Below are 27,521 nucleotides of genomic sequence, written 5' to 3'. Positions count from 1 at the left end.
TTTTTAAAGACTCCACCATTTTACTAACATCCCCCCCTTTTGATTTTTACAAGCAAGTTATATGGGATTACATTAGCGCCAAAGTCCAGGAGAGGCAGAGGGACGAAGATCTGTCTTCAGAGCCACTTCCTGCTGACATGGGTGACTAATACAACTCCTTTAAGGCACACTTCATTAGACATCCTCATTCTAAATCTCACACGATCACCCATATGTGGAGGTACCCTGAACACATACCACTCACTCTTCACCTACAAAGTACTTACCACAACGCCAATGAAAATGCTTCCTTTCTTCTTGTCCTTAGCCTTTTCTTTATTTTCACAGATACACAGAAGATAGTTGGAAGAAGCATCAGTCATTATCTCATCGACATTCATAGCACCATCCAGTTTGATTAGAGGATTCACATGTAATAGTGATTAAAGAAACTAAACAGTAAGTTTCTATTGTAACACATTACCTGTTTTCTCCTTTAAAATAATGATGCATAGGGTAGGGATTTGAAACAGCTACCCCACCACTTGGGATACCTGCATCCCATACTGGAGTGCCTGGGTTCAAGTCCTGGCTCTAGACAGCAGTAATGGCTCAAGTACTGGGTCCCTGCCACTCTGTGGGAGACATGGATTAAAATCCTGGCTCCTGACTTTGGCCTTTCCCACCCCCATCTATCGTGGGCATTTGGGGAGTGAACCAATGGATGATCTCTTTTTCTCTCTCTGTCTCTGACTCTCTGCCTTTTAAATAAAAACAAGAAAAAACTTAAAGCAGTTACATCAATAAACAAACTAAGAGTTTATTCTCCCAGGTACTTCTGCTCTTTGCAAAAATCTTCAATATGGCATTCCTCCTCAGTCCTCAGACTGCAGTCACAGGCCGTCTCATCCCAAAGAAGGGAGGGTCACGAGGACAGGTAACCACATTTTCTTCTCACTTCCAAGGGCTACCAGAACACGACAGACTCTCTGGAGGCCCAAATGTTAACCCACTCCTTCACCCGGCTGCTGCCAACACCTACATCCTTAGCAATCTCATTCCCAAGTCAAAGCAGACACAAAAATAGTGTAAATTACTTTCCCTGGGTCTGAAAGTGCTCAGAAACAGTGAGGGAATTTTTAAAAAGAATGAAAATCAGTAACGTGTACAAATACATGCCTGTGTGGCCAGGTCTGTACACATGTGTGTCTGTGTGTACAAAATGAGTCTAATGACCAAATTCACAGGGATGAAAGCTGATTTTGGACACAGTCCAGGCACATCCAATCTAGGTACCAGGAAATAAGAGCTACGAACAGCCGCAGAGGAGAGGCAGGGATCGGTACTATTTTACCATTAAGCTCCATAAAGGAGACTCAAGCTTAGGCAAAAGAGAAAATAAAGTCGCCCAGTTCTCACAGCCTAGCTGGCTTAGAATAACACAGGGCTGTCCATAGCTCAGAGTGTTAGGAGTGAGGGCTGTTGCTTGTTTATGGTATGAATGGAACAAAACAGTCCTGAGGATGTGGGTGGAAGCTAAGCAAATGTCTACAAACAAGGAGATCCGTCATAAACTGAAACAGAGGGCTAGTGATGTGGCGTAGCACAGAGCCGCTGCCTGCGAAGCTGGCTTCCTGTACGGGCACCAGTTGGTGTGCCGGCTGCTCCACTTCTGATCCAGCTCCCTGCTAATGATCTGGGAAAAGAAGTGGAGGGCGGCCCAAGTCTTTTCCGCACCCCCTCCCTCCCCCTCCCCCACCCCGGCATGCACATGGGAGATCCTGATGAAGCTTCTAGCTTCTGGCTTTGACCTGGCCCAGAGTCGGCCATTGCAGCTACCTGGGAAGTGAACCAGTGGATGATGTCTGTCTGTCTCTCTCTCTGTAACTATGCCTTTCAAATAAATGGGTAAATCTTTAAAAAATTTTTTTTTCTTTTTTAGTGTAACAGATCTGATTCCATCCCACAGCAGTAAACTTTTTTTTTTTTTGGACAGGCAGAGTTATAGATAGGGAGAGAGAGACAGAGAGAAAGATCTTCCTTCTGTTGGTTCACTCCCCTAATGGCCACTACAGCCTGCACTGCGCTGATCCAAAGCCAGGAGCCAGGTGCCAGGTCTCCCATGCAGGTGCAGGGACCCAAGCACTTGGACCATCCTCCACTGCCCTCCCGGGCCACAGCAGAGAGCTGGACTGGAAGAGGAGCAACCGGGACTAGAACCCAGGGTGCCGGTGCTCCAGGCAGAGGATTAGCCAAGTGAGCCATGGCGCTGGCCCCACAGTTAACATTTTTAAATGTATCTTTCTCTCTCTCTCTTTCTCTCTCTCATACACACACTACACACACACAACTGTTGGGTTTTAAAGATTAAAAGAACTTTAAGACTCAGCTTACGAAGTTGTTTTTTTCAAGTAACACATGAATTGATGAACAACTCTAAGTTTGGGGCCAATCGCTACGCACAAAGAATATTCTTCCAAAGTGAGAAAGCTTCACCTACAACCCATTTTCAAAAGTAAGAACATGCTTACAACGTTAGAATTAATGCACTGGGGGCCAGCGCTGTGGCACCATGGGTTAAGCTGCCGCCTATAACGCTGGCATCCCATATAAGCAAAGGTTCAGGTTCCAGCTGCTCCCCTTCTGATCCAGCTCCCTACTTATGAATCTAGGAAAGCAGTGGAAGACGGCCAAATGCCTGGGCCCCTGCAAACCATGTGGGAGACCAGGATGGAGTTCCAGGCTCCTGGCTTCAGCCTGACCCAGCCCCAGTCACTGCAGACATTTGGGGAGAGAACCAGGAGCTGGTTCTTTCCTTCAGAAAATCTATCCCCCCTCCCTTTCTGTAGCTCTGACTTCCAAATAAAAAAAAAAAAAAATACATCTCTAAAAAATTATTTAGAACAATTTATAAAGAATTAATGAACTGAGCCTACTATTATATTTTATAAGCATTTAAATGTATCTTAATTTTGACTTGCTTTCTTTTCACAAGTTGAAACAAATAAGTTATTTTTTAGCCACGTACTAGGAAGCCCCTGAGGAACCTACGGGCCCTAAGCATCTAACCACTGCACACAGTCTAGAGACAATATAATTTCAAATCAGTTGCTAACCTGACATCATTTTTTATTAGGCACACTTTCCTCCTGCTCTTAAAGATGATGAGGTGTCCTTTTACCACGACACCGGGAAAAAGCTTCTTTCCAGCTACTCCCAACCCCTCCCTTTTGGGAGCACCCAGTCAAGGGTCAAAGTGGCCACCCGACTCATCTCATCAAGAGGGTACACGCTCAAAAAACAATTTCAAAAACTGTGATCCCAAAGCCCTTAAAACATTTAAAAGAAAAATGCTTTTCAAAAAGGATATCTTCTCCAATGAGTGTGGATTTGGTATAAAGAGCAGTCAGTTTTCGGGAAAACAGTGAGCTTTTGTTGTCCCCAACGGCCTTTAGTGCTGCAGTTTCAGTCTGCTTCACAACTCCCACCTTCAACAAAATCAGAAATGTTAAACATCAAATACCATGAATGATTATTTCTGAAAACTCATTCCGAAACAATTACGATAATAAATTAGCCCAGATGAGGAGTTTAAGTAATGAGCACCACAAAGAGCTAACAAGTGTGGATACATCACTAAGACACCCTCCAGCACATATAATCCATCTTAAATACCTAGAAGCATGGTACACACTCACGAAGACAGAGCCTAACAGTTACGCTGCGCTGTCATTTCTCCAAAATATCAACTTCTAAAACCAAAACACATTTTCATTCCCAGCAAGAGGAGCCCAATGCCCTCTTCCCACAAGGTAAAGCCACGGCTGACCTTGTATCCTTTGGCCACGAGACGGCGCACGTGGACAAACAGCCTGTGGGTAGGGATGCTGGCTGTCAGGAAGTTGTGATCCAAGTGGCAATAAATGTTGAGCTCCCGAGCTGCAATCTAAAAACATGTAAAAAGAGAACATCAGCAACTTTCTATTGCAAGAGTCCCTGTGTGGTCTGCTACTTTGGGACTTGTGTACCTAACAGTGTGGGGCACTCCAGTGGAGAAGCTAACGGCTGAATCTACTTTGGCCCTGACTCAAGGCCAAGTCTGTATCTTTTTTTTTTTTTTTTTTTTTTTTTTTGACAGGCAGAGTGGACAGTGAGAGAGAGAGACAGAGAGAAAGGTCTTCCTTTGCCGTTGGTTCACCCTCCAATGGCCGCCGCGGCCGGCACACCGCGCTGATCCGATGGCAGGAGCCAGGAGCCAGGTGCTTCTCCTGGTCTCCCATGTGGGTGCAGGGCCCAAGCACTTGGGCCATCCTCCACTGCACTCCCTGGCCACAGCAGAGAGCTGGCCTGGAAGAGGAGCAACCAGGACAGAATCCAGTGCCCCGACCGGGACTAGAACCCGGTGTGCCGGTGCCGCTAGGCGGAGGATTAGTCTAGTGAGCCACGGCGCTGGCCCAAGTCTGTATCTATAAATGACTCAGAAAAACATGCCAGGTCTTCTTCTGTGTCCTTGGAGCTACACAAACTTTCAAGTGCTGAGTTTTGTCTACACAAAAACTATTCCACCCAACAAGCCTGAAACTAACAGAATAAGAACTTGCAGCATGGTGAGGGCAAATTCTGACCATCAGAAGATAGCACAGAGCATATACGAACGGAAAACTCAACTTAGACAGGGGCAATTTTGAAGAGAGGAGGAAAGAAGCCGTAGTCAGATTAGCTGATACATGAGGCATGGAAATGCAGAACGAGCACCTGATTCCCTGCGTTCTTCTAGAAAGCACCAAAGCGTAGATACTGCCCAGCAGAGCCGTGGAACTACCACTGCTCTGCCCCACCCCATCTCTGAACTGCATTAGTCCATCACTGAAGGGCAAGAACCTCTGCTTTCACTGTGGTCAGGCCTAAATTTACCACTTAACCTGACAGTTTCATCCCCTGAGCCTTCACCTACATATCTGTCCTGTCCTTAGGAAACATGCTGACACTTTCAGCCTCAACTTCCCTAACAGAACCGTACAGTGCACTGACTTAGAGCACCCCTTTCCTGCCACACAGGAGACCTGAGGGACCTGGGAGAACAGCTGGCCACGTCTTCACCTGCCCCCATGGGCCAGCGGACATGCTACCTCAGCACTGTACGACCCAGGCAGGCCTACCACTGTGCGTCATCACCGTCACCCACGGCTTCCACAAACGGCATCCCCAGCAACACTTCTCCTTGGATGGCTCACTAAACGCTCAAATTCACCTGAAACCTTCTTGACAGGCCAACATCAATCCTCAGAATTAAATACAAACCCAATGAGACTCAAAGATGACTGACACGCCAGCTGTTGGGCGCTGGCAGAGTTAACATGCCCCTCCACTGGGACTCAATTTTGTTCCTGGCTATGAATATTCATAAATTAAGAGTAAACAGGAGGCTGGCGCCGCGGCTCACTAGGCTAATCCTCCACCTGCAGCGCTGGCACCAGGGTTCTAGTCCCGGTTGGGGTGCCAGGTTCTGTCCCGGTTGCTCCTCTTCCAGGCCAGCTCTCTGCTGTAGCCCGGGAGTGCAGTGGAGGATGGCCCAGATCCCTGGGCCCTGGACCCGCATGGGAGACCAGGAGAAGCACCTGGCTCCTGGCTTCTCGTAGCGGCCATTTAGGGGATGAACCAATGGAAGGAAGGCCTCTCTCTGTCTCTCTCTCTCTCTAACTCTGCCTGACAAAAAAAAAAAAAAAAAAGTAAACAGGAAAACTTCCAAACATCTCCAAGTTTTTCCTCTTGCTGTCTCCCTTTGAAAACATACTTACATGACTGTGGTTCAGTCAAAACTGATACATCCAGTAAGCTTTTTGACTGATAAAAAGTACTGGGGCTACCAGTGCTATAAAGCAGCGGGCAAAGTCGCCGCCTGCAGTGCCAGCATCCTATATGGACACCAGTTCAATTCCCGGCTGCTCCACTTCTGATCCAGCTCTCTGCTATGGTTTGGGAAAGCAGGGGAAGATGGCCCAAGTGCTTATTATGTCCCTGCACCCACGTGGGAACCCAGAAGAAGCTCCTGGCTGTTGGCTTCGGATCAGCCCAGCTCCAACCATTGATTTTGGGAGTGAACCAGCATATGGAAGACCTCTCTCTCTCTCTCTCTATGCCTCTGCCACTCTGTAACCCTGCCTTTCAAATAAATAAACCTTTTAAATAAATAAAAAATAAAAACCAAAGTATAGAAAGGTGTATCTTTAGCCCTTACAACCTAAAAAAAAAAAAAAAAAAAAAAAAAAAAAAAAGTACCGGGCTAGCACCACGGTGAACAAGCACAAAGACTTCAACAGGAAGCCCCCTTCTACCCCACAAACCCAGCGCCCACCAAGTCTGCTTTCGTCTTAGCTTTAATAAGAAGGGGCAGCATTTTTGAAGGGTGATTGGTAAAACTAGCTTTGTTCTTAGAGTCAGAAAAGGAAACAAGCATACAGGAAAATACAAGAAGTCGGACCAGAAAGACAAGAAGCAGTGTGCGAAAAACAGCTCACCTCTGCATCCTCCCCGAAGAACCTGTACTTATAGCCGCACTCCACGCACAGAACCGCGTCCTGGTGCTGCCGCTTCACCTCCAGGAACTGCAGCTCCAGCGGGGTGTAGACGCTCTTGGACCGCTTGTTCAGGGGCTTAGACTCACACGCTTGCTGTCCATCTTCGTGGCTCGCTTGTGATGATCCAAAAGAACTGAGATCAGAAAGTGTCTTGTCCTGGCAACCAGTACACAGCAATTTGGAATCTCCAGGAATTAAAGAGAAAAGCACCCTCAGCTAACTGGCATGAACAGTCACGTGTGGGAACCACCGCCCTGAGTACTTCCACAGAAACATGCACAGGACTTCAGAATCTGGCACTCTGGGTGACGGGGCATCCCTCAGGGCTGGTGCTGTCGCACGGCAGGTTAAGCCCCTGTGACACTGGCACGCCCACATCACAGCACCGGTTGGAATCCCAGCTGCTGAGCTTCCGCTCCAGCTCCCTGCTAATGTGCCTGGGAAAGCAGTGAACAGTCCAAGTCTAAGTCCACGCGCTTGGCACCTGCCCACCGTGTCAGAGACCAGGATGCAGTGCTGGGCTCCTGGACCACGGCAGCCCCTGGAGAATGAAACAGCGTATGGACAAACTCTCTTTCTCTGTCTCTCCGTCTGTCTCCCCCCACCTCTCTCTATCAACCTTCCTTTCAAGTAAGTACATCTTCAAAATAAAGAAACGTTTGAATCCACTTTTAAAAGGCCACCTGTCTACACAGCAGCGACGCACCTTCTGACGGGCCTGAGAGCCGGAATCCTCAGAAGCGGCGGCATTCCTGGCACGCAGGAGATCGAGGTCATCATAATCGGTGCACTTCGGCAGGACCGCACACCCCCCCCGAAGGCGTTCTGTCTGGACTCGAGTCTGAGGCGGCGCGGAATCGCAGCAGAATTTCCTCAGTTTCTCCAGAGACTTCAAAACGAGCCCCGAACTCAGGCACTGCTTCGGTTCTGCAGGGACACAATCAGCAGGAAAACATGCTACCAGCACTTGGGCCTCCCCATGTCCACTCACACCCGGCACAGAGCTTTCTAAAGACGGAGACCCCCACTGGAGCGACGGAACCGGAAATGAGCACCGGGCTCAGGGCGAGGGCAGCACCGGGAAGCACACACCTGCCTTCGCCGCCTGCTGAAGCCCCATTACAAAGTGCAGGAGGCCTCAGCCTCTTTTGTTTTTAAATACGAGCCCCAAAACACTGACAGGAGAGCTTCCAACTGCAAATGAAATGTGGGAAACCAGAGGAAAAACAGAGGGGCAAGAACCAGCTCAGCACAGCTGCAAGCTAAACCCTCCGTCAGTAATTAAGATGACCAAAAACCAATTCTAATTACAACACAAAATGCTAAAAGACTCAAAAAGACCCAAAAAGAATTAGCGCACCAGTAGTCTTGGAAACAGAGCAAAGGGAGGTTCCAGAACAGACTGGACCGGTTCCAAGCAAACTGGTCCCCACGGCTCTACCACAGTCCAAACGCAAAGGCGATGGCCCTTCCTCCCCCTCCACAGGAGGCTGGAGGTGGTGTCCCTGGAAGGGCACAGCTCTGGGAGTATTAACCCAGAAGGAAGCTAGGAACGCAGCCTTCCTGTGTGCTAAGACCCTAGCCTCCGCAGGCGGCAGGCGGCCAGCGCTCTGCCCTGGGGAGATTCGCAGGGGGAGATATCACCCGCCCAGTGGAAGACCTGAAGACCTGACATCAGGGTTCCGGCAGGAAGCCAAAGAGCCACACTCGCACTCACCTGCCGCCTGCCTTCCTTCCACCTGCAGAACTGCGCTCACTCTACAAGACCACCGCAGAGCTCTCTCCCTCGAAACCCTTTAATTCTCCCAGCTTAAAATCTTTTCTTTCTCTGTCTTCTTTAGTTGTTTTTTTTTTAATTGATTTTCATTTTATTTGGAAGTCAGAGAGACACAGAGATCTTCCATCAGCTGGTTAACCAGGGCTAGGCCAGGCCAAAGCCAGGAGTCAGGGACTCCATGCAGATCTCCCATGTGGGTGGCAGACACCCAGGCACTTGAGCCATCACCTGCTGCCTCCCAGGGTGGGCGTCAGTAGGAGGACAGAATCAAGAGTGGAGCTAGGACTCAACCCCAGGACATCCACTATGGAAGGCAGGAGTCCCAGGCAACCTCTCAACAGTTACACCAATGCCCGACACAGGCACCTCAACCAGATCTTCCCTGGAAGCCGAATGCCCAGGCCATCCTCGGGCTTGTTAAATAACGAAACAGAACTTCCAGAGATGAAATACACGCTATCTGAAAGGAACATCTCACAGAATGCGATTTACGGCACGTCACACCAGGGAAGACAACATCACTGAACTGGAAACAGAGCCAGGAGACTCCAAAGCAAATGAGAAGAGCTTCAGGGGCTTGACAGACAGTATCAAGTAGTCTAATGTCCCTATGACAAACTCTCAGAAAAGGAAGGGGACAAAAAATTAGAGAAAATAAAATAATGGCCAAAAATAGTTTCCAAATTGTATGAGAAGCGTAAAGTCACAGGCACAGCAGGAGTTCATTGGAAGAAAATGAAAGAGAAAGATATGAAGAAAGGAAGGAAGGAAAACTAGAAAAGAAAAAAATTGTAAAAAACTAGACAAAGGCCCATCAAAATCAAATGTGCAAAAACCAGCAACAAACAGAAAATCTTACAAAGTAGTCACAGGAAAAAACACATATTAGGGAAATCCACTCTCCATAATTTAAAAAACAAAACAAGCAACCCATTATAGGTCCCTTTCCAGCTGTCAGGAGCTCTTTCTCTCAATAAACTTCCTTTGCTTTACTCATTAAAAAATTGATAAATAAGAAACAATCTTGATGTCACACAGGCTGACAGCTAAGAATCTTTGAAGGAATACTGTGGCTCCCTTATAAATATATGAATCTTCCAATATGTACTCTATCTTATTTACTGTGACTTCTCTTATTCTAAAAATGTATTTTTGAATCTTTTTTTTTTTTTTTTTTTTTTTGAGAGAGAGGTTGAGTTACAGACAGAGAGGGGGAGAGAGAGAGAGAGAGAGAGGTCTTCCATCCACTGGTTCACCCTTCAAATGGCTGCAACAGCAGAAGCTAAGGTGATCCGAAGCCAGGAGCCAGGAGCTTCTTCCAGGTCTCCCACGTGGGTGCAGGGGCTCAAACACTCGGGCCATCCTCCACTGCTTTCCCAGGCCATAGCAGAGCGCTGGATTGGAAGAGGAGCAGCCGGGACTCGAACCAACATCTATATGGGATACTGGAGCCGTAGGCAGAGGCTTAGCCTCCTACACCACAGTGTCGGCCCTTAAATTTCTCCTATGTATATTTCACCTTGTGAATATCATTCCCTTGGTTTTCAAAATACAATTTCAAGTTTATATAAATTTGCTTGTGAATATGTAAGTTTCCTTCTTTTGTGATGCTGAGTGTGAGAAAGAATTTGCCAGCTGAGGAGTCAAGAACTGAGGTGATCTACACAGGGACTATTGCCCAGAAACAAAAAGGAACAAACGCGCTTCAGTCAGAATGACAGAGCAGAAGGCGGAGATGGGGAGCGACTATGTGATGGGGACAGAGGCTCACACTGCAACATGCCAAGAGTTCAGAACTGGACGGTGCTAACGACAGCACAGTAACATAAACGTGCTAACACCACTGGACGGTGCACTGATAAACAGCTATGATGGCAAATGTTGTCAGGTGCAGTTTACCACAAAAAAAAAAAAAAACTGAAAAAGTTTTAAAAAAGGAACAAAGTACTAACGCATGCCAAGTACTAACGCATGCCACAACAGACACGGAAGACCACATACTGTGTGCTTTCAAATAACACGCCCAGAACAGGCAAACCTACAGAGACAGATGGTAGCTTGCGGCTGCTGAGGGCTGGGGTTGGCCTAGGGGAGAATTCGGGTGGCTGATGGTGGGCACCGTTTCCTTTTGGGGTGGTGAACATGCTGGAAACTGACTGTGGCGGTCGCTACACAGCCCCGGAGAGACACTGCCAGCTGCTGCACCGTACAGTATCAGAACTCGATCCTAATATCAGTGGTGTTTAAAACAACAGAAAAAGCAAGGTGCAGCTGGGCTCAGCCGCTAGCCAGTGGAACCTCCTCTCCGCTCTCCCAGGGCCCCATGGGACAAGCGGCCTTCAGAGCACGTCACAGCATTTGCCTGATCTCAACAAGTTTCACTCTCCACTGTCTGTGTGGCCCTGGGGAAGCTGCTCAGCTGTGATAACCCCCGTTCTGTCACCCACCTCTGGCTCCACAAAGCGCTCTCGGGAAGCATAAACGAAGTGCTAAAAGCCCCTGGCCTTTTTAAAATAGTGGGTGCTCACTCACGGCCTGTGGAATCCACGGGAAAAACTCAACAGGTCAGGGCTGGGCAGAGTAATGAAGCAAAGAGAGGCGGCACCGCCAGCAGGTGGCAACTCCTGGTGTCACGCAGCCCTTCCCGGCTTCCTCAGCGAGGGGAGGACCAGGGGATCACCAGCTCTAATTTCCTGCTCAGTCACACAAGGGCTTCGAGAGTCTGCGGGGAACCTGCGTGAAAAGCTAACGCAGGCCGGCGCGGTGGCACTCCCTTCCACGGAGGGGCGGGCGCTGACCATCTCCAGTGCACACGCGTCTCCTCTCAGTCAGGACTTGTTTTTCCTTTCTCATTCTCATCACCTAATTTCCGAGGGACAATGAAAGAAGATGGATCTCTCCTCCGTGTATCACGGGCTCTCTGGAGCCAAGTCTGCCCCACCACTACCCCCACACCACCTCCAAGGCCCCAGGAGCTCGGGAAGCCATTTTCATCAGTGCTGTTCTGCACCAAACGGCAGCTCTATGCAAAAAAGACAGACGGGTCTGCATTTCCTGATACTGAAAACTGTTCAAAATGTTCCGATGGTGGAAAAAAGAGTAACGAATTAGTACATCAAATGCGATCGGTACAATGCAATGATTAACAAACCGGTTTAGCTCTGTGTACCCATACACATATGTGTAACAAACAGAAAAATCTGGAAGACCACGCAGTACCCTAAACAATCAGTGGTGGCTTCAGGGAGAAGGAGGGATGTGAAGTCTGTCACTGTCTACCTTCCAAATTTCCATATTTGAAATGGTTAAGCAAGTTTACTTTTGAAATCACAATGAAAGTAGCTGGAGGCAATAAAAAAGAGAACTCTAGTTCTCCCAGCCCCTAACCCTGGCTCCAGGCCACCGACACACGGCAGGGCCCTCTGCTCAGACACAACACGGGAGTTTCTGCACAAAGAAGAAAGGCACCACTTTTCAGTGCCCTCCCTGCGCTCCGTCCGCCCGAGTGAGGCCTGGAGAAGGAACCATCACCGACTCACCTGGGTGGCCGGCAGAGCCGGAGCCACTTCCTCCTTCCTGTTCCCCCACAGGCCGCGCTTTCTTGCTCACAGGCCCCTCGGGCTCCTGCGATCTCTTTTTGCTGGAAGCTTCCGCGGCCTGCATCGGGGACAGAGGAAAAGGATGCGTCATCCTATCTGCCCGGGGGGGCAGCAATCCTCGCCCCCCACCCTCGGGGCCATCGCCCAGTCTGAGCTGAGCAGGCCTGCGGTCCGACTGCTGTCCCGGTCAGTGAAGACCAGGGGGAGGCTGCGGCCCCCAGCCAGATCCACTGAAACCAAGGCCAGGGGCTTGCTGCCTCCACCAGCCTGCGTCCCCGCCAGCCCTAGACGGGAATCTCTCTGCCCGCATCCCTGAGACACAGCCCCTCTCACACAGAACCTGTCTGCCTCGCCAGGGAAAGTCAGAGGGGCAGGGCAGGGCAGGGGCCGGGGGCAGCACTCCTCGCTCTCCACCCTCACCCTCGGGGCCATCGCCCAGTCTGAGCTGAGCAGGCCTGCGGCCCGACTCTGCCCGCATCCCTGAGACACAGCCCCTCTCACACAGAACCTGTCTGCCTCGCCAGGGAAAGTCAGAGGGGCAGGGCAGAGGCCGGCGCCACTTCGGAACTCAGTGCAATCTAATTGCTCCCGCTTTAAACGGCTTCGGGGGACCACCCGGGAGTTTGAGCATTTGTGAGCCGGAAACCCGCCAAAAGCTCACTGAATCCAGAAATCTTTCAGCCGATGCTGGGTGCAAAGGAAAACCTTGGTGCATTCATTAAAAACGGTAAATCATCGTCAAAAAAACGTTGGTTTTGTTTTTTGTTTTTGACAGGCAGAGTGGACAGTGAGACAGAGAGAGAGAGAAAGGTCTTCCTTTGCCGTTGGTTCACCCTCCAATGGCTGCTACGGCCGGTGCACCGCGCTGATCCGAAGCCAGGAGCCAGGTGCTTCTCCTGGTCTCCCATGGGGTGCAGGGCCCAAGCACTTGGGCCATCCTCTACTGCACTCCCTGGCCACAGCAGAGAGCTGGCCTGGAAGAGGGGCAACCGGGACTAGAACCCGGACCCCTGGCCTCAAGCCTGTGACCTCCGAGGGCGAGCTACAGCACCCGGCGCACCGGCGAAGCCCCGCCCGCCGCCACCTCCCCGGCCCGCCCCTTCCCGCGCCGCACACAAGCCCCGCCCCCGTCGCCTCCCGGCCCCGCCCCCCATGGCCCCGCCCCGACCTGCTCCAAACTGCCCGCGCGCGGCGGCCGCCGAGGCGGGGACGTGGACGCCGGGGGCGCTGCGGAGGCGGGGCTCGCCTTTTCGGCTGCGTCAGTGGCGGGCGGCGTGGGCTTCCGGCTCTCCTTGGCCTGAAAGAATCGGCTCAGCACCGCTTGCCGGGCCGGCGCAGGGCCGGAAGCGGCAAGGCCGCCTGAGGCGCGCTTCCCGCGAGGCATCGCAAGCATGGGCGCTGCGGCGCGGCGCCGGGGCCGGGCGCGGGCGCGGGCGCGGGCGCGAGCGCGCGGCCACCCTCTTGACGTGCGCGGGCGCGAGCACGCCGCGACGCCGCGGTGCGCCGGGGCGGGGGCGGGGCCTCGTGTGCACCAATGAGCGTGAGGGGGCGTGGCGACCGCGTTTCGCGCCAAGCTGGGGTCGGCCCCCGGGTGTGGGCTCAGCGAGTGGAGCTGTCGGCTGCCGCCGCCATGGTTCGTCCGCTCAACTGCATCGTCGCTGTGTCGCAGAACATGGGCATCGGCAAGAACGGGGACCTGCCGTGGCCCCCGCTCAGGTACCGGCCGGCCGGGATCGAGGCTGGCGCAGGGCTCTCGTCCTGGCCGCGGGGCGGGGGGCAGCGGCCGACTCGGCTGACCGCAGGGGCCGGGCCTGCGCGCCCTGGAGCTGCAGTGCTGACCGGCCGCCCGCGGAGCCCTGGCCCAGGCCGGGGCCCTCGCCCTGGGGCACCTGCGCACACAAGTACACACACGTGCGTGGAACTGGAGGCGGGTGCACGTACACACACGCGCGCGCACGGGCGGATGACGTCCTGAGTAACGCTGCGTTTCTCCAACTCGCAGGAACGAATTCAGGTATTTCCAGAGAATGACCACAACGTCGTCAGTGGAAGGTAACGTGGGGTGGCCGAGGGACCGCGCTCCCTCGTGCCGCCGTGCAGTCACGGGATGTCGGGCTTCGCTACAGGGTTCCTCGCACGCTCGTGTTTTGCTTCCTTCTGGACGCTTTGCCAGCTCACGTGTACTGAGCTGGGCAGTGGCTTCGATGAACGTTCGGCCCCAGTGATGCCCAGAGGAGGCTGCTGGGAGGAAAGATAACGTAAAAGCGTTAGCAGTTACATGATAGGCGATTTTGGAGATCTGGGATAGCTGGGAGAAAGACGGCGTCCATCCGCAGGGTCACTTCCTGAGTGGCCGCAGCAGCCCAGTCTGGGCCAGGCCGAAGCCAGGAGCCGGGGACTCCGTCTGGGTTTCCCACTTGGGTGCAGGGGCGCACGCAGTGGGGCCGTGTTCTGCTGCCTTCCCAGGCACGCAGCAGGAAGCTGGGTCGGGAGCAGAGCTGCGGGGCTCTGACTGGCGTTCCGGTGTGGGGTGCCAGCGTTGTGAGCAGCCGCCGACACCACGGTGCCACAGCGCTGGACTCTGCGCTGCAGAGCTGATCCACGAAGGCATCGGGGTGAAGTCCCCAGTTTTCAGCTACAGAGTCAGGGGATGTGGAGAAACAAGCAAGAGAGTGCATGACTGTAACCACGATGACTTTGAGGACCAGTGCTCCCTGCTGATGGCCTGGGAAAGCAGCAGAGGATGGCCCAACTCCCTGGGTCCCTCCCACCCATGAAGGAGACCCAGATGAAGCTCTGGGCTCCTGGCTTTGGCCCGGCTCAGCCCTGGCTGTTGGGGCCACTTGGGAGTAAACCGGTGCATGGAAGATCTCCGATCTGCCTCTCTCTCTCTCTTCCTTTTCCGTTGGTTCACCCTCCAATGGCTGCTACGGCCGGTGCACCGCGCTGATCCGAAGCCAGGAGCCAGATGCTTCTCCTGGTCTCAGTGTAAGAGTGGAGTGATACCGTATTAGAAACCCGAGAAAGGTATTTATGTTCACAGAGGGAGGAGCGGCAGAGTATACCGGGCACCAGGAAGGTGGGAAGGGGCAGACGGCCTCGCTTCACCAGGACAGAGTCAAGGCCCTGCACTTGGCACTCAGGTCGCTGGCAGAGATAAGATGGCAGGAGCCCAAAGCAAAGGGTTGGCCCAGACCCCACGACAATCTTAGGAAAAGCCCTAGTATTTACCGAACCTTTGATCCACATAGCTTGTTCTGTTTTAGTCAGTGTTATTTATTTATTTGTATTTACTTGAAAGGCAGAGAGAGAAATCTTTAATCCGCTGATTCACTCCCCAAATGACCCCAAGAGCTGCTTCTGGGCCAGGGTGAAACCAGGGGTTTGGGATTCCGACCAGACCTCCCACGTGGATGGCGGGGACCCAAGCACTTGGGTACACATTAACAGCAAGCTGGGTGAACAGCAGAGCCGAGGCTGGACCCCAGGAACCCAGGATAGGACGCAGCTGGCCCAAGTGGTGTCGCAACCCCTGCACCAGATGCCTGCCCCTGACCCAGAGACCTGGGTCTCCAGCAAGTAACAAAACCAAAAGTGGATTTTCTGTGTGTATAGAATTTTCATAGAAGTGTTATACTTGGAAGAGAATAGAGGCACAGATGAACACGTCTTAAGGTAATTAAGAATATTAAACAGCTGTTTTTAAAGTATGGGTTAGGGGTAGACTTTAAAAAAAAAAAAAAGTATTATTATGTTGAAAGATTTCCGGGAGTGCAGTGGAGGATGGCCCAAGTGCTTGGGCCCTGCACCCGCATGGGAGACCAGGAGGAAGCACCTGGCTCCTGGCTTCAGATCGGTGCAGCGCACTGGCTGTAGCGGCCACTTGGGGGGTGAACCAATGGAAGGAAGACCTTTCTCTGTCTCTCACGGTCTGCTCTGCCTGTCCAAAAAAAAAAAGAGAGGAAGAGACAGAGTGATCTTCCATCTTCTGATGGATTTCCCAGTGGCCACAATGGACAGTGCTGGGCCAGGCAGAAGCCAGGAGCTTCATTCAGGTCTCCCACATGGGTGCAGGGGCCCAAACATGAGTCCCACCCTCCACTGCTTCTCGCAGGCCTTTAGTAGGGGGCTGGACCGGAAGCAGAGCAAGCGGGACAGGAATGGGCACCCGTATTGGCATGCCTGGGTTTGATACCGGCTCTACGCCTGACTCCAGATTCCTGCTAATGCAGACCCTGGAAGGCAGCAGTGAAGGCTCGGGTTACTGGGTTCCTGTCACGCACGCACCAAAACGAGTGAGCTGGCTTCGGCCCTGCCAAGGATCGTTGCAGACGTTAGTGAACCAGCAGATGCATAGGAGCTTACTGTCCGTATGTGTCTCATCTGCTCTCTCCCTGTCTCTGCCTCACAAATAGAAAAGGAGTATGGATCAGTGTAAATCTGCTAAGCACACAGATATGAGTAATTATGATTTCGTGGTTATAACGGACTTGATGCTGGGTATGGTTCCGAGTCTTTAATCCCCACATCAACCCTAGGCATGGTGACAATTGTTACCTCCATTTTATAGATGAGGAAAATGCAAGGGATTAATGTGAAAGATTTGTATGCTGTGTGACAAGATCCACTCAACATGGACACTCTTGTTGCGGTTGATTAAAGGTAGATACTGCATATAAATTGCATAAAGCCAAAAGAAAAAATGGTGACTCTGTTTAAGTGATGAGTGTAGAAATGTGAATTTTGGTAAAGCTGCTTAAGTTTTCATTTTTTTAAGGATTTTATTTATTTCTTTGAGAGGTAGAGTTACAGACAGTGAGAGGGAGAGAGAGAGAGAGGTCTTCCTTCCGTTGGTTCACTCCCCAGATGGCTGCAACGGCCGGAGCTGCGCCAATCTGAAGCTAGGAGCCAGGAGTTAATTCCCAGTCTCCCATGCAGGTGCAGGTGCCCAAGCACTTGGGCCATCCTCTACTGCTTTCCCAGGCGATAGCAGAGGGCTGGATTGGAAGAGGAGCAGCCAGAAGTAGAACCAGCATCCATATGGGATGCTGGTGCTGCAGGTGGAGGACTAACCTGCTGCACTGCGGAGCCAGCCCCTAAGTTTTAATATTTTTTAAAGAAACCCACTTGGGGCCCGTGCTGTGGCTCAGTGGGTTGACACCTTGGCCGGAAGCGCCAACATCCCATACGGGTGCCGGTTGTAGTCCCGGCTGCTCCACTTCCAATCCAGCTCTCTGCTATGGCCTGGGAAAGCAGTAGAAGATGGCCCAAGTCCTTGAGCCCCTGCACCCACGTGGAGACCTGGAAGAGGCTCCTGGCTTCGGATCAGCACAGCTCCAACCATTGCAGCCAACTGGGGAGTGAACCAGCAGATGGAAGACCTCTCTCTCTCTCTGCCTCTCTTCTCTCTGTGTAACTCTGACTTTCAAATGAATAAATAAATCTTTAAAAAAAAATACACTATAGTTAATAAAACATTTCTTGGAAAAAAAAAAAACCACTAGATGTCACTGTGACAGTCTTATCAATTTATAATATATGAAGATACATGAATATTCCCAAAATGTGCTTCTCTCTGTGTGTGATTTGATAGGTAAACAGAACCTGGTGATTATGGGGAGGAAGACCTGGTTCTCCATTCCAGAGAAGAATCGGCCTTTAAAGGACAGAATCAACATAGTTCTCAGTAGAGAACTCAAGTAAGTCCCGTAAACTCCCGAGAAAATCAGACAGTGACAGCGCGACACCGCGAGCTACTTACTGTCACAAAGGTGATCTCAAGAAATGAGCAAGCTGTCACTCACACCTCCTGACAGTGTACTGTGCTGTGTGATTTATTGATTTCATCACCTTAAAAAGCTGCACTGACCATGAAGCTCACTGTGGTAACAAGTTTGCAAGTTTCCAACATCAGTTGTACCTCGTAACCAATAAGTTTTCTGATTTCCTAGAAATCAAACTACATTTGGGACTTGCCAGGATTATAGGGCTCAGCTCCTTTCTGGACTCCTCCCCAAATGCAGTAAGATTTCAGGTTTAGGATAGGCTGCAACTTGCCATAATCACATGCTTTATTATTCCTGGTTAACCACAGCACCAAAACAGTAGGTTGTACCAATGTCCGAAGGTGGAACATCTCAAAGCAGCGAAGTGGTTCGGGGTGAGGGAGTGTTTTCTGTGGGCCTCTGCGGAGTAGGTAGTTCCGGGTACTCAGAATGTCCCAGGGCAGCGGGCGTGGGGTGGGGGAAAGGATCCCGGTGAGACTGTCCCTGCCCGTGGACATCCGGGTCCCCTACTCCATGTGTGACAGATCCCGGTTTCTATTTTATTTGCTTTTATTTGCTTTATTTTCCTGATCTCTGCGGGCAGGGAGGATCAGGGGACCTGAGTTAGAAGAAGGGAAAGTTTGGGAGGGGCTTAGTAATCATTCTTCCTTAAACTGGTCATGGAGTCACCAGAAAGACAGCAGCGTTTCAGGGCACCACGTGCCTGAGAATGGTGGACGGAATATTCCTTCCCTGGGTAGGCAGGACAGCATCAGAGGGCGCTGTAGCAGAGTTGGCTTACACAGTGGGCGCAGGAAGTGGAAATCTGCAGGAGGGGCAGGCCTGAGCTCTCCGGCAGGGGCCGAGGTTCTGCAGGAGACGTTTCTTTTTCACAGAGGCTTCAGCTCTGCTCTGCAGGCCTTTGAATGCATTGAATGCAGCCCAGTCGGGCGGCAGCAGGTGGTTAGACAGGAGCACACGGACCAAGCACCTGGGCGGTGGCACCCAGCTGGTAACCAGGTAACTGGAGACAATTGCCTGGCCAACTTCACACACCGCGGCAGGGGAAGGCATCACTCAACCCTCGGCTTCTCAGATGTCCTCCCCAGTCCCTCCCGACATGGCGCAGAGCCGAGCAGGGAGCTGGAAGCGCCAGAACAGTGCCCTGGCTGCCTGCGGCAGACGGGGCGGGGGTTGGCATGCTCCCGCCATCTCCATCCTGCTGTCTCCGTGTTCATGCTGCTGTCCGCCTGGTTGCTAGGGTGTTCTCATTATCTCTTTCCTTGGTAGACCCCAGATTCAAAGACTATATTGCCCTTCCCAGGGACTTTTTAATAACATTCTTGACTACTACTCAAGTTTATTTATGGCTAGCTTGGGCCAACCAAACATAAAGAAATCTCAGTAGGGAACTGTTCATTGAACCAGCGTTTCTGCTCAAATGAGGAGTTTAATTTCATCCTGATGCACCCTCTGTGGCATGCGTGATTGGGTTGGGTTGCATCTTATGTATTGATGCATAATACTTGTTAGTGGATTTCGCTTTTCTCTTAAGTGTCAGAAAACATGAAGTCTTTCTTATCAAGCGTTTCAGGTTTAGTGATAGTAGTTAAGAGGAAATTGGGGTCGTTGTTGTTTTGTTTTGTCATTCCTCCTGCTTCCCTGCTTGGTGTTCACAAACACCAAGCACCTGCTGTGTGCCAGCCCTTACTGGCCTGGACAGGACTGGGACTGACAGGTCCGTATGGAGCTCCCTTGAGCTACAAGCTCCCCTCTCCCAATGTGAAAAGAAACTGAACCCTGGAGGTAACCCCAAAATTTGCTGGCAAACACTAGTTATGTGGGGCAGACATTTCCTTAATGAGCAATGTTTAAAAGAACTGAGGTGAGGAGGAGAGCAGGGGCCGCTGTGGGGGCAGGGTTTCGCTTGGCAGAAATGTCCTGGGAAGGGGTGTGGTGACGGGTGCACAGATCGGTGAATAGCGGACAATCACCAGTCTCAGCACTTGAAAGGGGGATTTTTTCTCAAGAGCAGCTTTGGAAAGTCCTTGGAACCAGAAACTAAAGAGGTTTCACTGCAGTGCTGTAACCTTGACACCATCTTTACAAAACCCAGAATTGTCTCAATCCATGAAAGTTACGTCAATTTCATGGTATAATTTTTTATTACCCTATCATAGTCTCCCCTGTGTGTTTCAGCATAGCACACACTGACTGGCCTGGCTACTTTATCAGTTTTTATTTATCTATTCAAAAAGCAGAATGCCCAAGGGACAGAAGAGATAGGGAGAAGGATTCTCCCTTCTGCTGGTCCAGTCCCCAAGTGGCTGCAAGTGCAGGCTGGGCCCAAGCCAAAGCCAGAAGCCGGGAACCCCCTCTGGGCCTCCCATGTGGACAGCAGGAACCCAAGGGCTTGGGCCATCCTCCACTGCCTTCCAGGCACATTAGCGGGGAGCTAGGTGGGAAGATGTCTAAGCGACATCTTAATCCACTCAGCCCCAATCTACCCTTTACTCGGCTTCTGTTACCTGCGCTGGCACCTGTTAACTATGGCTTTGGGCAAGTTACAGGTAAGCTCTGATGAACCTCAGCTTCCGTATCTCTTAGCTGAGACTAATAATGACGGCTTCTTGGGGGGATTGTGAGGTTTCACTGCCCTTTTATATGCCAAGTTCCTGGCATAGCAAAGGTAGACTACAGCTGCCAGCTCCCGTGCTGCCCTTCAACGCGGCTCCCTTATAGCTTATAGCAAATACAGGTCACAGCAAACAGGCCGTTTGCACGGTGCCACCACTGTGCTCTCCCCTCGGTCTTGCACAGAAGCCCCCCCTTAAGCACTTTTTTCCGACCCTGGCCTTTGCTCCGTTGTCCTGTCTGGCATTTTAAGCCTCACCACAGATCACTTTTCTTGCCTCGTCACCGTCCTCCGAGCCTCCCTGTGCCAAACACGTCCTGTAACCCTCGCCGTCAGCTGTGGCACAGAGAGGTCCGTCAGTTCTGTGCTGTGCGCCTATCTTGTGTGATACGCAGCGCAGGCCCCCTGCCAAGTCGCTTCCCTCCCCGGCCCCGGGCCCTGGGGTGCAGCCCCTCTCTCTGGCCACTGCCCAGGAACCTCTCTGCCTGCCATCGAGGTCTTTTTTGGGTGCAGACACTGTTTTTGTTTCTCTGTTCTCATCATCCTTCTTCCTTGCAAAGCTGAGGTTGGGATCTTCACAGAATGGCCGGTCCCTGGATGATTCCTGAAAATTTCTGTACATATCTAGTGGCTTCATAGTATTCCTTTATGAAGATCGATAATACTTGAGCCTGTTTGTAATAGTTAGAAACCATGTGTTTATAGACTGAGTGTGAAAGATAAGTTCATCCTGTGCTTCAGGTCTAGTTCAGATACTATTGTAGCCTTTGGTTTTTGTTGTTTTTTTTTTGTTTTTTTTTTTTTTAAGTGTTTTCCCAACAATCTGCAGGGAAGTGGGGCTGGAAGTCCTCCTGCCGTGGCTGTTGTCTTTCCCGTCAGACCAGGGGAACAGGATAATGCTCACGTGTGCTGTGGGGCAGCCAGACGAGCCAGAAGACAGGTCAGAGGGCTCTGACTGACCTAGGCCCCAACATCCTGATGTGCTAGGGCCCATGGCCTGCAGCAGCTGCGGCCCCCAACATCATAGCTCGAGGGTCACCTCCCAGTCCTCCATTTCCTAGCCAAGTAATCACTGGGGTTATCTACCCCCTCAGCCTCAAAGTCCTCACTTCTGCAGGGAACAGTTGTCCCTACTGACTGCTGATCAGATTACGTTATCCTAGTGGAGTGGCTGCTGCACACACCGGGTCGGAAGCCTCGCACGAACCCTCCTTGGGGATTGAGACTCAGAAACACAGTGTGCAGCATGGCCGCGCCCCTGGGCTGCCGTGGCCCGGCCCCACGAGCAGGTCCAGAGGACAGCGATTGGAGGTAGCCGGGAAGAAGTCGCAGTGTCGAGCGCTTGCTGTCTGTTCTTAGCTGAGTTCCTTTCCAGATCTGTGCTGTGAACGGGCTGATGAATTCAGACTTGGCTCCACTTTCGCTTTTGCTTTTTTACCCATCTAGGAGTCTACCATCTCTTCCGAAATTTATTTCTAAATTGCTAAATAGCAGCATTTTTTTTCTTACTTGAAAGGCAGAGACAGAGAGGCACACAGAGATCTCCCACCTGCTGGTTCCCTTCTCAGTTGCCTGCAGCAGCCAGGACTGGACTAGGCAAAGCCAGGAACCAGGAGCTCAGTCTGGGTCTCCTACGTGAGTGACAGGAATTCAGATCCTTGAGCCGTCACCTGCTGCCTTCCAGGGTGCAGGAACAGGCCTGGGACTCAGGTGTGCTGATAAGGGGTATCGGCGTCCCAAGCAGCATCGTGACAGTGCACCACACCGGCCCTAAATAACTGTGTTTTGCAGACATATTTCTTCCTTAATCTGTTCTTTGTTTTATTTTTCTGCACTCACTACAGTAGGGCAAGGAAGTAGCTTTCCCCTGCTGGCCTGTCGAGTCATCTCCAAGCCATCGTTCCACGGTCTCCACAAAATTAATTCCCCCTTTGACGCCTACACCAACCATTTGTATCACCTTCCTAATCCTAGCGCTGTTGCCCGCCATCTTCTGGGACACTGCTTTCAGTTTCCCTCGTTGTCAGCTCTGAAATCGCTGTTTGCCATTCAGCTCTGTCTCCTGTCGTGAGCGCTGACCTCAGCACCCTCAGTTGCTAACACCGCCGTGGCCCCCTCTCCAGCACAGTAGTCTGTGTGCTAACCGGCCTGTCTTGCCCAGCTCCAGGGACTTGTTTCTCCAAGTTCAAGTCCCTTCCCAAACAGCGTCATCTAGCGCAGTCCTGCCACTGCCCTGTCTCCTCTGGGGACGCCTCGGCCTCGGTGCCCTTCCAGCCTGACACAAAGTCTGTTCTTGGCCGCATCCTAACTCCTGTAGGGCTGTCAGAGTGAGGCAGACCGTGTGTCTGCAGGAGTGGACAGTCCCGAGTGCCTGATTCATCCTTACTCCCTTTGACAGGGACTTGTGATTTTCTTTCGTATCTAATCGTGAAAGCCAAGTGCAGCACCTTGCCTCCTTTCTGAAGGGCACTGCAGTTCCTCCACCCCACCCCAGCCCCCCTGAAAAGCAAACATTTAGGGAGGCTGGTGGAGATTAGGCTAGACAGCACAAGCACGTAACGTAATAAGCTTTTTGTCTTCGGGATTTTTAATGTGTAACTAATAGAGTCTCATGCTTACATACCTCATCCAGTTCTGTGTTCTTCGAGACATGAAGACCCTGCCCCAGCTAACCGCATACTAGCGTTCTGAATATCTTTCCAACATTGTATCCTGTCACTTTTCAAACATGCAGAAGCAATTTTACGGTAAACAGCTGTGTACCCACACATGGATTCTATCAGGAAACTTCACTGTAGGTGCTTTATTACACATCCATCCAACGTCTTACTTACCCATTTCAAAATAACTTGCTGACATTACTGTATTTTTCCCTAAATACATCAAAATATCGTTAACTAGAATTCAGTGTTTCTTCGTCGCTTTTTTCTTTGGGGAACAGTACAGCCCACAGTGAGATGCAGAAGTCTTGAATGTGCGTCTGCTAATTGTTGACAGCTGCGTCCCCTCTTGTAACCCATCACCCCCAGGGTGCTCCCTCGACACAGCCTCTCGATTTTTCCCCAACATAGCTATTGGGAGATGTCACCCATGGTTTTGTTTTGGGTTCGTTGTAAACCGTCAATGTACAGATGCCTGGCCGTGCTGACGTGCAGTGCTGCTTGTCGCGAGGATCCGTGTGTGTGATTATTTCACAGTCACCTCTCCTTTTCAGAGTATTTGACTGGAATGGGTGCCTTTTACAAGAACTACAAATGATTCTCTTTTTCAACTCAGGGAACCGCCACAAGGAGCACATTTCCTCGCTAAGAGTCTGGCTGATGCCTTAAAACTTATTGAGGAACCAGAATTGGCAGATAAAGTGGACATGGTCTGGATAGTGGGAGGCAGCTCTGTGTATAAGGTAAGTTGAGTGACCTGTAAATGTGAAAACTGTCCTACCGCACCATCTGTCAGCTCCCCTGAGAGAAGAGGCCAGCCCAGGCCTAGCCCACTGTCCGGCCCTTGGGACATAACATGAGTGCATGGGGCAAAAGTTACATGATTTCATAGCTTAAGGGGAAATAATATTTAAAAATGAAAATATTTCTTAATACCAAAGATTTCCACCTTTAAAAATAGAAGTTTCTGACTCTTATAAAACCCTAAAGAAAGGTGAGCTTGGAGCTACTGTTGTGGCCGATCAGGTAAAGCTGCCGCCTACAACCCGGCCTCCCAGTCAGGTGCTCTTCCACGTCCCGGCTGCTCCACCTCCCATCCAGCTCTCCGCTGTCGCCTGGGAAAGCAGTGGAAGATGGCCCAAGTCCTTGGGCCCCTGCACCCACATGGGAGACCCGGAAGAAGCTCCTGGCTCCTGGCTTCGGATCAGGCCAGCTCCAGCCGTTGCGGCCAATTCAGGGGTGAACCAATGAATGGAAGACCTCTCTCTCTCTCTCTGCCTCTCCTTCTCTGTGTAACTCTTTCAAATAAATAAATTAACTTTTTAAAAAAAGAGAGCATTTGTGTGTCTTTTGACCTCCGTGAAAGAAACTGATTCCTGTTGTTTGATTTCTCAGGAAGCCATGAATCGGCCAGGCCATCTCAGACTGTTTGTGACAAGGATCATGCAGGAATTTGAAAGTGACACGTTTTTTCCAGAAATCGATTTGGAGAAATACAAACTGCTCCCAGAGTAAGTATGATGCCATTAATAATTCTGGAGCACTGTGAGATTTCGTTGGTATTGGAAAGAACACAGCTTTCCAGATGAATGCCGGGCAGCGATGTGTTTTGTGGACAGGCACGGTAGGTGTTTCAGAACTCTGTTGACTTGGAAATGTTCACGTTTTAAGGATCTTCCTGAAATCGCGAAGAGTAGGCATTAGCCCACTCTTGGAGAGTCAGGGGCTGGCTCAGGCACTGGGGAAGCAGTGGGTGGTGCTGTCCCTTCCCCCTGAGAGACCTGGAGGGGGGCGGGCAGGCACAGCCAGAGACTGACAGACACAGACACAGCCAGAGGTGCAGTGTGGGGAACGCACGGGTAGTCCCAGAAGTTCTTGCTGAACACGCAGGTTTACACTGAGATTAAATGGCCAAAAGCCAGGGACCACAGCTCGCTAGGGTGGAGGCCTGCGGCACAAACAGGCTTATTTCTCTGAGCCCAGAGACCCCTGTAAGCCTCGGGAACAAGTGGAGGTCGGCAGGGGCAGAGCAAGCACAGGTTTGGAAGGCCCTGAAAAGTGACAGTGGTCTCGGTGCCTTGCAGGAGTGGACCAGAGTGGGGCAGGATGAAGCGGGGAGGCCGGTCAGTGGCACCTTCTTTGTGTACATCATGGTGCTGCTGTGGCTTGATGTGTCTGTTTTCTTTATTTTGTAGCAAAACCAGTAGTCTGCAGTCAATAAGTAAGTAACCAATACCTGCTGACTGCTCAGCAATGCCTTATCCACAAGAGACCAAACAGTTTTCCTGGATTATCCCTGCCTACGACGAGTACAGAGAACAGACAGGGGCACGAAACAAACCACTGTCCGTGGGCAGCAGTCACTGGGTATCAGCATGGAGCTGAGACGTGTCGGGCCCAGGCAGTGTTCTTGGCAGAGGTGGAGACTCACTGTAGAGAGCCAGGGTCGCACAGTGGGAGCACCCTGGGTGCAGCCCACAGGATGCGAGGCAGAAGCCAAGATGGATGTGGCCTGGAGATCTCCTGGGGACCAGTAGTCAGCAGCCCTCCGTGGAGACCCCAGGTTTTGAACAGGAAGCTGGTGCACGGGGATTCTAGTAAAGGGGTTGCAGTGTGCTGTGCCCTGGAGAGCTAGCGTGGAGAGATGCCCGACAGCAAGGCAGGAACCCAGAGCCTGCCACCGTGCAGGGCCCGTCACTTCAGCCCACTACGGCCCAAGGCTGCGTTTCATTTGTCTTGTGCTCATTCCAGAAATGTAATTCCAAGCGTAAGACCTGGCGGACGCATCTTAAGACAGATCAGGTTAGCTGGTGACAAGCGTGGAGAGAGATACAGAGAAACTGCTAACAGCGGCTCGGATTTGGGGGAAGAGCTAGGAATCGGAACGGAGGAGAAAGGCCCCTTTTTGCTCTCTAACTGCCATCTAGTTTACGGTTTTTTCTAACCACTTCCCCACCTGAGTGTATGTGTAGGATTTTACTCAGCCCAACCGCAGCTCGGCACAGACCTGGTGCCTTCTGTCTGGGCGTCCAGGGAGCTGCGGGCCTGACGGGTGCACTGATCACATGTATCTTCCTTCTCCAGGTACCCAGGCGTCCTTTCTGATGTCCAGGAGGAGAAAGGCATCAAGTACAAATTTGAAGTTTATGAAAAGAACGATTAATACAAAGGCGTTTGCTGGCTTATCTCCAGTCCTACCCCTCCCTCTGAAAGTTACAGATTTGGACATTGGGAAACAGACTGTTGTTGTTGACTTTAGGCCCGGGGAGCATTGCTTCTAAATCGTGTGTCTTCATCCCCCACTTAGGGGACTGGACCATTCCTTGCCCCACCTGCCTCAGCGCCTCCCCCACACACCTGCCTAGGGCAAGCGAGCCCAGAGCGGGAGTCTCCCGGGAGCCTAGTTGACACCAGGGATCACAGACGTGGCACCCAGACAGATTGGCCCAGTGGGCAGAAACGCGTTATAAAGAGAAGAACTGCAGCTGAGATTTTACCAGAAAAGCAGATCGGAATAGGAGCTGGGATTACTCTGGGCACCTTGTCCGTCTGAGCGGAGTTCTGCTCACTCGGGGAGTCAGTACTGAGAACCATGTGGGTCCCACGGGCGTGGCAAGGAAGCCACCGCGCCTTTTTGCTGGGTGAGAGAAGGAAAGGGCTGAGGCCTTAGGATGGCTGTTTCTGATGTTTGGGGAGACGCAGGGATAGAACCAGAACAGGCTGCTCTCTCCAAGAAAGTAACCCAGTTACAAGCCCGGGAGCCAGCATTAAGAATGCAGAGAGAATGAAATGAGAATGGCTGTTCCAGAAACCAAAACTAGTAAATTAGTAACCACACTTCCCGAACCTGAAAAGTGAAAATTAAAACTTGTTTTACCTATCACATTAGCAAAAATGTAGGTCATTAGATAGGTAAAGAAATCTCGTGTTCTGTGGCCAGTGTTTGGTGCAGTGGGGGAAGCCACTACTTGGCATTCCGGATCCGAGTGCCAGCTCGAGTCCGGCTGCTCCACTTCCGATCCAGCTCCCTGCTGATGTGCCTGGGAAGGCAGCAGAGGATGGCCCAGGGGCTTGAGACCCTGCCACCCACACGGGAGACCCGGATGGAGTTCCTGGATCTTGGCTTCAGCCATGTGGGGAGTGAGCCAGTACATGGGACATCTCTCGCTCTCTGTCTGCTTCTCCTTCTGTCTCTGTTGCTCTACCTTTCAAATAAATTTATAATTTTTAAAAGAAATCCCATTTTGTGCCTTGAAAATTGACACAACCTTTAGAGTATGAGAAAGCAATGTCAGTCTGATTTCAGAATATTCTGGGCTCACTTCTGGAAGTGAATCCTGAACAAAGGATGGCTCTAAGAATATTTGTTACAGTACTCTCTTTAACTTGGAAATACCCAAATGTCAATCAGTAAAGACACGACTGTAAATAAAAACATGTCTATAGAATGTAATATCCTGCAGCAGTTAGAAGAATGAGGCACTAACAGAAATGCCAAAGGCTGCTAAACAAATTACGTATAATAGCC

General features: G+C 51.2%; 2 protein-coding genes across 3 annotated transcripts in view; one reads left to right on the top strand and one right to left on the bottom strand.

Annotated features, from left to right (window-relative positions):
- The window catches only part of MSH3 (mutS homolog 3), a 175,942-nt gene extending 162,616 nt beyond the window's left edge, over positions 1-13,326 (bottom strand). The window contains exons 1-7 of the mRNA XM_070056340.1: positions 13,102-13,326; positions 11,874-11,991; positions 7,264-7,484; positions 6,498-6,713; positions 3,809-3,925; positions 3,350-3,467; positions 267-412 (exon numbers count right to left, since the gene is read on the bottom strand). Coding sequence (XP_069912441.1) covers positions 267-412; positions 3,350-3,467; positions 3,809-3,925; positions 6,498-6,713; positions 7,264-7,484; positions 11,874-11,991; positions 13,102-13,326 — 1,161 coding nt within the window. The remainder of the gene's footprint in view (positions 1-266; positions 413-3,349; positions 3,468-3,808; positions 3,926-6,497; positions 6,714-7,263; positions 7,485-11,873; positions 11,992-13,101) is intronic.
- Positions 13,327-13,467: 141 nt separating this feature from the next.
- On the top strand, positions 13,468-27,230 carry DHFR (dihydrofolate reductase). 2 transcript variants are annotated; one of them, XM_051854075.2, is made up of 6 exons: positions 13,468-13,649; positions 13,936-13,985; positions 17,527-17,632; positions 23,610-23,736; positions 24,389-24,504; positions 26,078-27,230. In XM_051854075.2, exons 1-6 carry the CDS (start codon positions 13,468-13,470, stop codon positions 26,154-26,156), a joined length of 660 nt encoding a protein of 219 aa, XP_051710035.2. In that variant the 3' UTR covers positions 26,157-27,230. The 2 variants fall into 2 exon arrangements, with proteins under 2 accessions (XP_051710035.2, XP_069912442.1); XM_070056341.1 differs by having other exon boundaries at positions 13,533-13,649; positions 13,936-13,947.
- The last annotated feature ends 291 nt before the right edge of the window (positions 27,231-27,521 follow it).

The sequence above is a fragment of the Oryctolagus cuniculus genome, chromosome 14 (genome assembly GCF_964237555.1).
Source record: "Oryctolagus cuniculus chromosome 14, mOryCun1.1, whole genome shotgun sequence".
Classification (NCBI taxonomy): Eukaryota; Metazoa; Chordata; class Mammalia; order Lagomorpha; family Leporidae; genus Oryctolagus; species Oryctolagus cuniculus.
Note: the sequence above shows the minus strand (reverse complement) of the source record. Positions and strands in the feature narration are given on the sequence as shown.